General features: G+C 41.1%; 1 protein-coding gene across 2 annotated transcripts in view; it reads left to right on the top strand.

Moving 5' to 3' along the window:
• The first annotated feature begins 7,561 nt into the window (after positions 1–7,561).
• RAP1GDS1 (Rap1 GTPase-GDP dissociation stimulator 1) overlaps positions 7,562–12,665 on the top strand; it is a 95,757-nt gene continuing 90,653 nt past the window's right edge. The window contains exon 1 of one of the 2 annotated variants that reach the window (XM_032685318.1): positions 7,562–7,690. In XM_032685318.1, the coding sequence (XP_032541209.1) occupies positions 7,687–7,690 (4 nt within the window). In that variant the 5' untranslated portion in view covers positions 7,562–7,686. The remainder of the gene's footprint in view (positions 7,691–12,665) is intronic. The other variant, XM_032685319.1, reaches the window with a different exon arrangement.

Genomic DNA, 12,665 nt, shown 5'->3' with positions numbered 1-12,665 from the left:
CGTGGGAGACATAAAATTGGCACATTTGATGACTTCCAAGATGTCCTGCTACTTTATTTAGATTAATGCCCTTTTTGAGGAAAAGAAAAGGGCATTAAGGAAGGAGAAAGTGACATCAACATTTTGAGGTATCGAGCCCTCTGTGTGTGCAAATTCCAAGAAATCTGGAGAATCGAATATCTAGATCTAACTTAGCAAGTAGTTACAGACAGAGTTAAATGCTTTAACATCCTGAGAGTAGCTCTTGTGGGAATCTGAACACCTCAGAATTGTCTTTCTGAAATTCTCAGCCTCAGTGAACAAGAAAGGTTACCAAGTGCTTGCTAAAATATTCTGAGGAGATAATTGCCTCACTGCTGGTGCCTAGGTGCAGAATTTCCCTAATTCTAGTTTTGGAAGGCACTGTCTTTCTATAGAATTGCTACAGTTTATTCTTGATGCTTACAATGGTTGTGGTTTTTACTGGCAATATCATTGTTGGTACCTAGATTTCAACATTTAAAAAAAAAAATTAAAAAGAATGTAAAATTCACAGCTGACAAATCTGAGAGACATTTGCCAATCCCTTCATGAACACCAGCATCTTCATTGCCTAAAGCAGCACTTACACTTATTGCTCCATTATGCACCTTTTATACACACACAGCCCCATCCCCTGTCTTTGCTGTTATCCATTAATCACTTTCACAGCATAACTTGCTGTTCCACCCCAACTTCCTGAGCTGTATGGTAGAAGGAAATAAAAGGAAAAGAAGCTTGAGAGCAAGCAGATCAGAACTCAACATCTATCTGAAAATTCAGTATTCTTCTTGGGTTTGCTGAACCTCATGATTTCAGCTACAGACATCACAGATGCTATTGCAGGCTAAGTTTCTTGCAGAATCTCAAACACATTGTGAATTTTGAGAGCTTGCCCGGGAAAAATGACAACTCGAAGAGTCACTTCAAATCACCAGGTTGCACCTGGAGCTGCCTGGTTGCAAAGTGGGTTCTACCTCTAAGACCCAGGAAAACTGGGTGTAACTAATTATTTGTGCCATGGAATGCAGTCACAGAGAAGTATAAGTTGCAGTAGCTCAAGAGTAGAAATAAAATTAGGAAAAAAAAAAAGTCACAAAATGCAAGGCAGGGGGAAGGTATGCAGCTGCAGCAAAATGCTGTATTCAACAGTAATGTGAAGACTGTAACTTACTTGAGAAAATGACTAATTCCACAGCGTTGAAAAATTAAAGCCTAAGGATTTTTTCTGTGGTATTCAGACTTATTACTTCACATTTGCACAAATGCAAAAAAGACCTTTTTTTCAGTTCATACACAATTTATATTTTTAAGATATCCCAGAAATAGCTACGCATGTATACATATTTGTGTGCAAATATATAGAGACACATACATTAAACATATGGAAAGATATAGACATACATACATTTAGTGAAAGTTGTGTTTCTGAAATTCAGTGAAAACTATAGCCAGTTTTTCAGCTGAGGAACCACAAAGCATAGAGGGTTCTGCATATATAAACATCCCAAACAATTTTTGCTACCTTAAGACATAGCCTGAATCCATGTACTAAGGAATCAAAAATTAAATAAACCACAGAGTTCATATTTCATCTGCTTCAACTAAAGACAGGCTTTAAAAGGACACAGTCCAGGCAGCTGGATATTCCTTTCTCCAGAGTAACACTAGCATCTTGTGGGGAATAATGAGGCAAGACATTGCCTCAGAGTTACAAGTACCTCTGAAGAGAGTCATCTGGCTAATACTATATCCCTTTGCTAACTTCAGTCAGAATTAGTTCAGTTGTCACATGTGGCAAAATTATTTCCTGACAGCAAATGGAGTCAAAATAAAGAAAGAGCTAAAGAGCACTGGGGAAGCCCAGGCTCCAAAAATTGTAAGGTTGTAAAAGGGCAGAAAGATTTAAACAAGAAAGGCTGGCGTACACATCTCTATAAGGTCTTATTTAAATTCTGAAAGCTTACTGATATTATTAAAGCACTGCTGTATTTCACGTGGCACTGAGGAATACTATGTGCTAGAGCATAGTGGGGTTTTTCTTGGACTTTTTTTCTGGCTATTTGATTCGAGCAGAATACATACAGCGAACAATAGACCAGTTGTTACCCCTCAGTTGTAGAATGGCCATTCTCATAATCACACAATCACAGACTAAAGTAACTTGTCTATAGCACCTGGGAAATATAAAAGGTGAGCTTTCAAATTGGGTCTTTTTTGTAACTCTACCCTAAAAATGTGCTTTTTCTTGTGCTTTCTTTTGGTTGAGGCACCACTAATGGTTGAACACAGTGGCACTACTTAGCTACAGCTTTATTCTTGCAATTATCATTGCTCAGGTAGAATTCAAATTATCTCCATTAGTATTATCAAGTCAGAAGCTGTTTTTACAAATTAGAAGTTACTTCAGAGCTTACTTTTATTTGCACTAAGGTAGAGAAATTGATGGAAGCAGAGAAATAAATAGGACATAATTATCCCAGTAGAGCAGTAACATTATTTAAGTAGTAATAAAAAACATTTAAATATAAAATGCTCCATAATGCGAAAATAAAGCGCACCATAGCAAACTCTGCTGCAGACGTGTGCCCTTCACTAGATTAAGTCCAAAAAGATTTACACAAATTAAGATGTACTAAAAGCATACAATTAAAAATAAAGAACAGCATATAATTGCTTTGTACATCTAACCCCCCAAAATAAACCTTTACACAAGAATGTGATCATGTATTAGCACTAACTCAGAAACATTGTGAATCAATAAAAGTTTTTTTTCCAATTTTTTCACATTCCTTTAACTTAGGTAAGAAAATTACTAAAATGAAGAGATGATAGTTGGTCAACATTGGGAAGAATATACTTACAGAACAGCTGGAGATGTCTGCAGACAAACTCTCTTTGAGTGAATATTTTAACTTCTTTCATTTTATGATATTTACATTTGCTGAAGGAAGTTGAGTTCTCACTTGCCTTGAGGGGATATAAATCAGAAAGCTAGTTCACCCTTTTCAACTTTTTTCTCCCAGCCCTCTCAGCTGCCTCAAATTACTTCTCTAAGCAGAGGCCATTAGGTCACCTGCGTATCACAGGCCAATAAATTTAACCGAGATATTCCATAATTAGTCTGACTTTACTCACCTGACCCCTAATAGGATTTAGTCAAATTCGGCTGTGTAACATGACTGAGGAACAGCAACCACCAAGTTCTCCTACTCAAGACAGCTGTATAACTGGATGCTGTTTAGGTGAGATTTACAGAGAGTCCAGCTGGCAAACCATCTCCCATAGTGAAGGGAAAGGCAAATAGAGGCAAGGCTCCTACTAATCTCATCTGGAAGCAAAGCTTTTCCTAAGCCCAGATCTTATGACTAGGTCATCCAAACAGATTTGGTACAGACAAAATAGCTTTAGAGCAATTTTCCCCTCCAGTTTCTCTCCTATTTCTTCTTGAGGTCTGTAGAAAAGCTATAATAAATACAAAACACTAGTAAAAGAAAAAAAAATCAAAAAATAAACTACCCAGTTAAATTTGAGGGCAAAGAGGAAGAAATTCCCTTCTGACTGTGCAGGAAAACTCCTTCAGCTCTAAAGCGTAAATCAAGCATACAACTATGGTCTTCATATGTTATGAATGTACCAAATACAATATGCCATTTTTATTCTCCCTATGGAGAAAGCAAAAGATACTGGTCATTAAAAAGCCCCAAATTTTCAGGCCAGAAACTGTATGAGTCTTATAGCATGACATAGTGCATACAAACTCACATACAGGTGGTTTGGTTTTTTTTTTTCAGCCAGATTAAAGCTTTATTTTTTGAAAGGTTGGGATTAAAAAACACAAAAAACTCATTAGTTTCTCAGATTTTACTTTCCCAGGTCAGCCATTCTTGTATTTAAATTGCACTCACAGATAGAAAGTTGTACCTTAGCTTGGTGTTTCCCAATTTCAACTTCCAGCACTTACCAGAAAGGCTTTATCATGAATACTTACACAGCAGGTATGAGAACGTGAATGAATTATAATAGAAGAAGGTCAGGTGTTCACTTCTGTATCAATAACTGCTCTTATCCCATGGAAAATCTGAGGCAGTTTACCTTCAGGGAGAAGAACATCGAGTCATCCCTGGCAACACTCTTCCCTCTGCACACTTTTATTGTCTTCCCATTCACATATCAGAGGAAGGTCTCAAGAAGAAGCTTGCCCTATTTTCCACATGCAAGTTCACCGATAGTTCTGCACTATTTCCACCTCTAGTTTTACAAGAACTGAGATTTCTCAAGGTGCCAGGGTTCAAAGGGTTGCCTGTGCCTCTAATAGGAGTAAAGCACTACCCACACTCTTGCTTTCTTTGCCCTTCATTACTGACAGAACAAGTTGTGACAGCCCATTCCCATCAGATTATCTGAATTCCACTAAATTATGGTCCTGTATCATATTTCCTTATGTATTCAAGTATCCCAGCATGCTCCTGTTGCTCATGTAAATTTCTAACATCAGTACAGAGGCAATTAAAAATATATTCCTTACATGTGCCTTAGTGCCAAATTAAATGACATAATGTATGCGAGAAGCTTTTTGAGGAGTTGCTATGTCAGGGGTGAGGAGATGTGCTGAGAATTTGAAAACGGTGCAAGATCTGAGAAAGAAAATTCATAAAGTAGTAAGCATTGGGAGGTCAAAGAAAATTTTCCATTTTCTTGCAGGACATTAGACAGTCAATGTTTGGGAGTGCAGAGATAGCACTTGTTAATACCTTCCTAATTTCTGTAGTCTACAACTCAATTTCCACAGCTGCACTAGACGTACATTAAAAAAGCAGTCCTAAGCTGTCCTAAAGGATATTTTTATGAACTGATCTTTTAGTCTTTTCCCCACTGCTAAAATTAAACATCTACTGAAACTCATAGAATACACTTGTACAGGTTTCTACCCGATTTCTATTGCAAACCTCACCAATAACTCAGTATAATGCTCCTAGTTGCCAGTTTTTCTCAAAAACTTGCTTTTTAATTATTTTTTCCTTCATGAATACATCAGGGACAACTGAGATGAGTGATCTGGAACATCCTAAATTCATTGTTTTTAACAAGATATCCTCACAGGTATCATTGGACCACACTTCACAGGTGCTGATCGCTTTAAAAAAATTCAGCACCGCTGACTTTGTGTATTATCTTGTACACATATGATATCTATGCCTAATGGCCCAAAGCTCTTCTGTGTAGTCTCTTGGAGATGGACATTCCTCTCCTAAAGACCCCTTTCTCTTTTGCACTATTCCATGAGTAGCCATACATACAGGAATGGCAGGACTTTTATTTGGATTTTTTTTTTTTTTCACAACACCTCTTTGTTCTCTTGTAAACTTGTATCTAATTAAGAGATTGACAAAAATCAAGTCCTCAGCTTGTTTGGAGCTTTTTCTTTCTCTCCTAGAATTAATAAGTATTCAGTCAAAAGAACAAAAGCTCTCCCTAGTTTTGCATGGTTCTTTTGGATCCACCAAAACCAATTATAATCAAAGATGTTCTGTAGTGCCAGGCCTCTTTCTGGCAGTGTTTTTGAAAGCAGAACTCTTTAGAAGTCACCATCCTCAAAATTCTTTCTTGGAGCAGGTAATGGTCTTTGCTGGGTCTTGCAAAGATATACGTGTGCATTTCAGTTAGGGCATGCAAGTAAACTTGAGATGCCTGTGTATTTCACAGGTTGCTCTGATTTATCCCAGGTGGGACTTATCCCATATGGAATACTATGTGGAATATCTCTTCCATGATCCCTCAACAACAGATCAGTAAGAAGAGAATTTCACTGCCTTTTTTTTCCCAGACAAGTAGAGGAAGCATTTGAGACACAGCTATAAAGCCAATACAAAATTTACTGCTGAGTGAAAGAAATAAGGAGGCAAAAACATAGGACAAAGATGAATTTCAGACAAGATTTGGAGATAGAAGAAAGCAGAAAAAATACAACTTTTTACCACTTAGATTCATTTAAGAATCCCCTGTTTTACAAAGTACTGAGTTAGATAAAGCCTGCAGTTAAAAACCCAACGTGTTCTGGTTTGAATTTTCTGCAGCCTCAGTGCAATGAAAACAGTAACAAAAGTGTTTTAGTTGTCTAGCCAGTGTAAAAGCATACTGATTTTCAGTATCAGTTGATCAGAAAATTACATATCTTCAGTGCCAAGTTCTGCATACTGTGGTTAACCCCACTGAAGTCAACTGCAAAATTCTGCTGTGTCCTCAGGAAGGAAGAGCTGGTGAAGTAAATGGATAAACTCCAACACGTTCAGTCTGTAGTCTGCAGGACCGATGAATTATTCTTTGCTTGTCACATCACACTGCCCTTTTATAGGCATGAAAGCTCCTGGGACCTGTTCCAGAGAGGAAACCCCTGGCAGCTGCTGACTTCTGGTGAAGGGACTACTGGTGTCACTTGTGAAGCCACTGTGGAGGATGATTCAACTGAAAGTTCTTTTTGCATCAGTCATCTGAATTGTCCCTGGCCGATCCATTTCTACAGAGCAAGCAAACCCCTCTATCACGCTTTTCCTACTCTATTTAACCACACTTCAGGATTTACTCAGGCAAACCCGTGAACGCACAATGGAAAGAACTGAAAAATATGAAAATGCCACAAAAAGCTACTCAATTAATTTCACCACTGCCCTCCGCCCCAAATGGTTCCCAGTGAAAGCGCTGTAAGGAGAGAGCTGCAACAGCAAACAGTTCCTCATTGTTCCCTGCTAGACAGAGACTGAGTACCTCAGGGCAGAAAGGAAGAGGGACCACTGAACATGGAGATTTATTTTCTTGTTAAAAATGCCTTCCACACAGAACTACCTCGTGTCTTTCAGTTTCGAGTGTAAAACCCGTAACGTTGGTTCAGCAAAACACGCAGTACTCGGACTTCACCTGCAGTTTCCTCCACGGATCCTTCTCCCCACACGGCACACATAAAACCCCACTAACCCACCCAGCATAATCCCCCTCCTTCTTGCAGGACGCTCCTCCTTGAGTCCGTATCATTAAATATTAATTTAAACACCGCGCTCGCCGTGTTTAAAGCACCCCACCTGCCTCCCGGACCGAGGAACGGCGCGGCATGGGTGTGGGGATGCGGTGGGATGTGTGGACGGCACCAACCACAGCCGAGGGCGTGGGGATGCGGTGGGTGTGGGAATGTGTTGGGGACACCACGCCGGAGAGGCGCTCCACACTCCCTCCCTCCCTTGCCCGCCAGCCGCCCCACAGCCCGGCTGGCGGCCCCACCCCAGCCCCTAACAAAGGAGGCCCGAGGCCGCGGTGAGGGGCGGCAGCTACCGCTCCCAGCGCGGACCCGCCCCTCAGCCGCCTCCTTCCCCGCCGGGGGCGCTGCCGCCAGCCCTGCACCGCCTCCTCCCTGCGCGGCTGCCCGCCCTTCCCCGGCGGCGGCGGCGGCACGGTGCTGCCCGGCGGTCGGGCGGGGTGTCTCCCCGGCCGTGCCCGGATGTGCTGCCCTGACTCATAGCCCGCCGCACGCAGGCTCCGCGCCGCTGCCGCGCCCCGCTCCGCGCCCCCGCCTCCCGCGCCTCCCTCCGCGCCGGCGGAGAGGCGGCGGCTGCAGGAGCAGCAGCAGCAGCAGGAGGAGCAGGAGCAGGAGCAGGAGGAAGAGGCCGCGGCGGCACCATGGGTAAGTCGCCCCAGCCCCGCGCCGTGCAGCCCCTGCCGCCGCCCCTCTGCCCCCGGGAGGCCGCCGCCCACTCGGCTCCGGCGGGCGGAGAGAGGTGGCTGCTGCAACTTTCGCGTCGGCCGCTGCCCGGGAGGAGCCCCCCGAGTGTCCCCGGCGGTGCCGCGGCCGCTGCCCGGCCCCTGCGGCGCAAAGTTTGCGCGGGTGCTGCGCCGGTGCCGCCCTCCCGCCGTGCCCAGCCCAGCCCAGCCCGCGGGGCTCCCGCACGGCCCCGGGTGGGCATTCAGGTTAGGGGAAGCACGAATTCCCCCGGTGCCAGGGGGGGACTCAGAGCAAGGAGTTATATAAGGCACCCCCAGGACTCTTTCCCAGTTACTGTTTGCATAATGGAGACAAGTTGGGGTAGTACGTTTAGGTCGTTTTGTAATCTCTTGCTCATTGTTTGTGGGAGACGAGGATCCTCGTATTTCTCTGGCTCTTAGGGCAATAATTATGCCTAGAAATGCAGCCATGTTATCTCTTCCTTTTTTATCATGAGATTGTTAATTAAGTAGTTTCACGCTGATTGACACTTGTACGAAGTGTCCAACAAATGCCATATGAGTCTAGGAAGTGTGGTATTTGGTTTTGCTTTACAAAGCTGTTAGTGAATTTGTCTTGCCTTCTCCACCCCATCCTCTTGCACAAAGCTACAGCTCTCCCGGTCTGAAACAGCCATCATAAAACAGATTTTCCAGAAATCTGGCAGTAGTGTAGATCCCAGGGATACGTAGGGGGTGCCCACATGGAGCTGCCAAAGACCCAGCCAGTCTGCCAGATGTGATGGTGGGATCAAGGTTGCAGGTCCAGAGGGCAAGGAACTTTGGTTCTCTACCAGGGTAAGGAGGTGGCAGTTCCTGAATTTGCCTCGGAGGTTTGACATCAGCACTTCCTGTGGCCTTAGGTAAATCAGTAGTTTCTTTGCAGATCACATGTATCTTTCACTTTTAACTAGAAGTTTCCATGGAAAGAAGCAGTTGCAGTGCCTTAGTTTTTCTGGTTGTGAAATGGGGTTAAATACTTATTTAACTCCTTTAAAGCAATGGAGAACCTTTGGAGAATGATTGAAGCTAGAAGCTGCCAGGGTCAGGCATAAGGAATAATTGTCAGATTTCATCCGAATTAGGTAAAACTGTAACAATGTAGTGAAGATCTCTTCTCCATGAGGGTTGAAAAGACAAGACACCAAGATACAGTTGGCATGTGTTTCCAATCTGCATTCACAAACTAAGACTGGTACTCTCTTCATTCTGGTCAAAGTCTAGTTATAGCTCTTTTGGCTTGCAAAAATAATAACTTTAGGGCATCAGCTAAAACCTGTTCAGAAAAGCTGGTGCAGAATGAGCGCAGCACTCCTTTTTAGATGAGACTACGCTTCACTTGCAGGCAAGTTTGAAAACAGCTTGAGAATCTTGAGAATCTGCTACAGCTTGCTACAAGAGTAGTTATAATTATTTTTGGGAAGACTGAAATAATTTTCCTGTAGAATCTGTCAGCACCCGTCCATAACTGCCCAGAGATACAGCTTGTGAAAATACTGAGGAACCTTTTTTTTTGTTTCCCCTTCTTCACATATCAGGGTCTGATTCCACTGTCTTTAAAATCAGAGCAAACTTTAGCCTCTGCAGCAACTCTTGTGAGTGGCAAAGACTGAAATCAGTTTCACCTTGGCTAGCAACTGTAATGACTTTTCATTTTTAAGATCTGTGTTTAAACTTATACAGTCAAGGCACTTAATTCCCCCATTCAGCTTACAGCTTTCTTTTTGGTAACACATTGCATAAAAGCTGAAAATCCTTAGAGTTAAATCAAGGATGAATTTGTTTTTCCAACAGCTTTTATATCTCTCCTGAAATGATGCTCAACAAACAAGTGTTTGTGGCAGAGAGTGCAGTAATGTCTTACGGTAAAATATGTGGTCTATTCTGTGTTTGTGAATGTTGGTGTAGTATTAACTGGTTTCTCTACTGGAGATATAAAGTGGAAACCCAAGCAGGTATATTCTAACTCCAGTCAAAACACTTCTGTAGTTAAAAATGCTTGTTATGTATACGTGGATCTGCATTATCTTTACAGTATAGAAATATCTCTTCTGCTACACTGTTTCCAAGTGTGTGTTCCTCTGAAGACATTATCATGGCAGTTGTTTCCTCCTAGAGGATAGCTATTTTTTCTCACTAATACCGGTTCTATCCAAAATTGTAACTTTTGTTTCTTGTGTTTATAGTTTTTAGGGCTGTGTCTGAGTACAGTTTAAACAGTATTCAGCTTCTGGCTTTGAGGCAAGTCGCCTTGAGTACTGCTCTCAGTAGAGAACTTTGAGTACTTCAGATGACGTGCACCACCACTACTTTTGTTCTGTTTTTACAAAAACAATTTCAGGCTTTTACTTTTCATTTATTAACGTAATGCTTCAGTTTCACAATGAATGGTCCATTTCCTCAGTCAATTTTTGCTTGTAACCTCGAAAAACACAACTGGTATACTCATGCAAACACACTGTATCCAAGAAAATCTTTCTATTTTAGAGCAGTGGCCCATGGAGTGTATTGTAAGCAGGCTGCAATTATTCCACGGACATAAATTAATAAAATAAAAATTAGGAACTGAGTTGCAATTTGACCACTCAACAGTAATCCATTGAACCCAAAAGAGGAGAAACACCATATAAAAGTGTTTGTATGCAGAATACAAATACAGGACACAATTTTTTTTGCGGCAATTATCATTTTGTTTGAAGTGTCAGTTACAGTCTGTAGTAGTGAAAGCTTATAAAAGTATTCTTCCATTTTGAGAGTACTAGTTTTGTTAGCAGGAAATGGAAGGCAGCCTCTGCTCTAACTTACGTGCCTAGTTGGGCAACAAACTGCGAAAGCAGCTTGCTAGACTCTCCTTACAATACCTAGCATTAAGAGCACAATGACAAGATATGTCAGATTCCCAGTCTGTAGTGTAGATGGATTTATTTAAGTACTGTCCATTTAGCTGCGCTGTTGTCAGAACAAGGATTTATATTGCCCCTCTCCTCCAAATATACTCAATTTCCTCTCTCAGTTTCCCATAAGAATTAGCATATGCAACCAGCTGTGAACCACAGAGCAGGGTGTAACAAACCATGGCCTGTCTTCAGGATACTGGTTGATGAAATAGAGGAGGCGGGAGGGTGTGAAGCTTCAGGCATGGCTGTGTACACTAATGCTTTTGGGAAGATAGGGATAAACTAGCATGTTTATGATTAAAAAATTGTAATCAGTAGCCTTAGATGAGAGAAATGAAAGCTAATGAAAAAAGTCTTCCATCGTCAGAGCTCTTTTGCTAGTTTTCTTACAAGAAATGCAAGTTCGACTAATAAACTGCTTGGAGAAGAGATATGTCAATTGCACAAAAAGATGATATGTAATTCTTTTAAAGGTTTTGCTAAAACAATGAGGCTTCTAAAACCACCAGCATATTAGTTCTGGACAGCCAGAATACACCAGTTTAAGCCAGTATAACATTTTGCATTAGCATTTCTGAAAAAAACAAGGCTGATTTTGACAAAAGTCTTCTCTTTTAAAACATAAACATGAAGGAAACTGCTTTTAGAGTGCATCTCTTTTGCTTCACTGATACTCCTTGAAGTGTACTTCTGAAGCAGAGAGGTTAGGTTACTTCTGATTGACCTTCTGCAGTGAATAAGTTCCTGTGTTCAGGCCAATGTTTGTGATCTTCTGTTATTATGTGAGACTGAAACCAACCAATTTTGTCTTTAGCTTTAGGTTAAAGGATTCTTTCACAAGTATGTTTCCTGAGAACAGAATATTCAGAGGTAGTTCCAGAAGTCTATGAGGAACATCCTTAGCATCAAACTAAAAGTGGAAAGAGAAAGGGCAAAAGAACAGCTGAAACCTGAAGGAAACAAAGCAGTAATAATGGAAATGAGAAAGCTAACAAGACAGGAATAGAAGAGAACAAAAATCCCTGAAGGGAAATACGTGAAGGGGAGAAATACTAGAAGTAGAGGAAAGATGGATGAATAGAATAACAGAAGACAGAAATAGGAGGAAGAAAGGAGGAGTTGTACTCTATGCCCCTCCCACCAATATTAAGAAAATAGCTGGGGTAAAATAGCTGGGGTAAAATCAGATAATTTTACTTTTTTTTTTTATAGTAACAGTTGTTTGCTGTTGACAGTCCTTGAGAAGACTTAATGTAATTTTCCATCTTCCTCAAGTAAAGCTGAATTATTTTTGAAAGTTGTCAGAATTGAATTATTAATAAATATGTAAAACAAAAAGAAGAGATTAGCATAAACTAGCATTTGCTCAATAAAGGAGAAAATAATGTCATTACCATTTGACAGGAGAGAAAGCTATGGAGATTCATTTGTGGCATCTGTCAAGGAGGTTGGTCATTATCCCTTCTTAACTGTATCACAGGATGAAGTTCATGTTTTACCATAACAAAGGGACATTAGACAGTGACCCAGTTACTTACATAAGAGAAAACCCACTTTCCACTGTTGACTGGTTCACCTGGGTCTGTTCACATGATGTGTTTGAGAAAATGAGCATTCGTGCTGTCTTGATACTGTCGAAGGCATTACGTTTCAGATTCTAACTTGTTTCCAGATTAAAATAGATTAGGAACTCCATCTAAGCTTCTGGAAATTAGGTGTCTTAAAATGTTAATATGTGTTCTCCAGCTAATGGAGAATTTTTTTTTAATGGCAGTTTTATTTTAATTAGATGAGGAGCTTTTCCTAGTAAGGGATTTTAAAAGTAGCAGCTTTCACTGAAAGGACAATCTCCCAGGGCCTCTTTTTGTTAAATATGGTATAGAAAATTCTTTCTATTTACAAATTTTATTATAATGGCAACTAAATGAAATTTGTTTTGGTAGAGTAAAATGACAGTTAAAAGCCCTGTATTTCTGAATGTTGAAGTTTCTTTTAGTGCAA

The sequence above is a fragment of the Chiroxiphia lanceolata genome, chromosome 4, assembly GCF_009829145.1.
Source record: "Chiroxiphia lanceolata isolate bChiLan1 chromosome 4, bChiLan1.pri, whole genome shotgun sequence".
NCBI lineage: Eukaryota > Metazoa > Chordata > Aves > Passeriformes > Pipridae > Chiroxiphia > Chiroxiphia lanceolata.
Note: the sequence above shows the minus strand (reverse complement) of the source record. Positions and strands in the feature narration are given on the sequence as shown.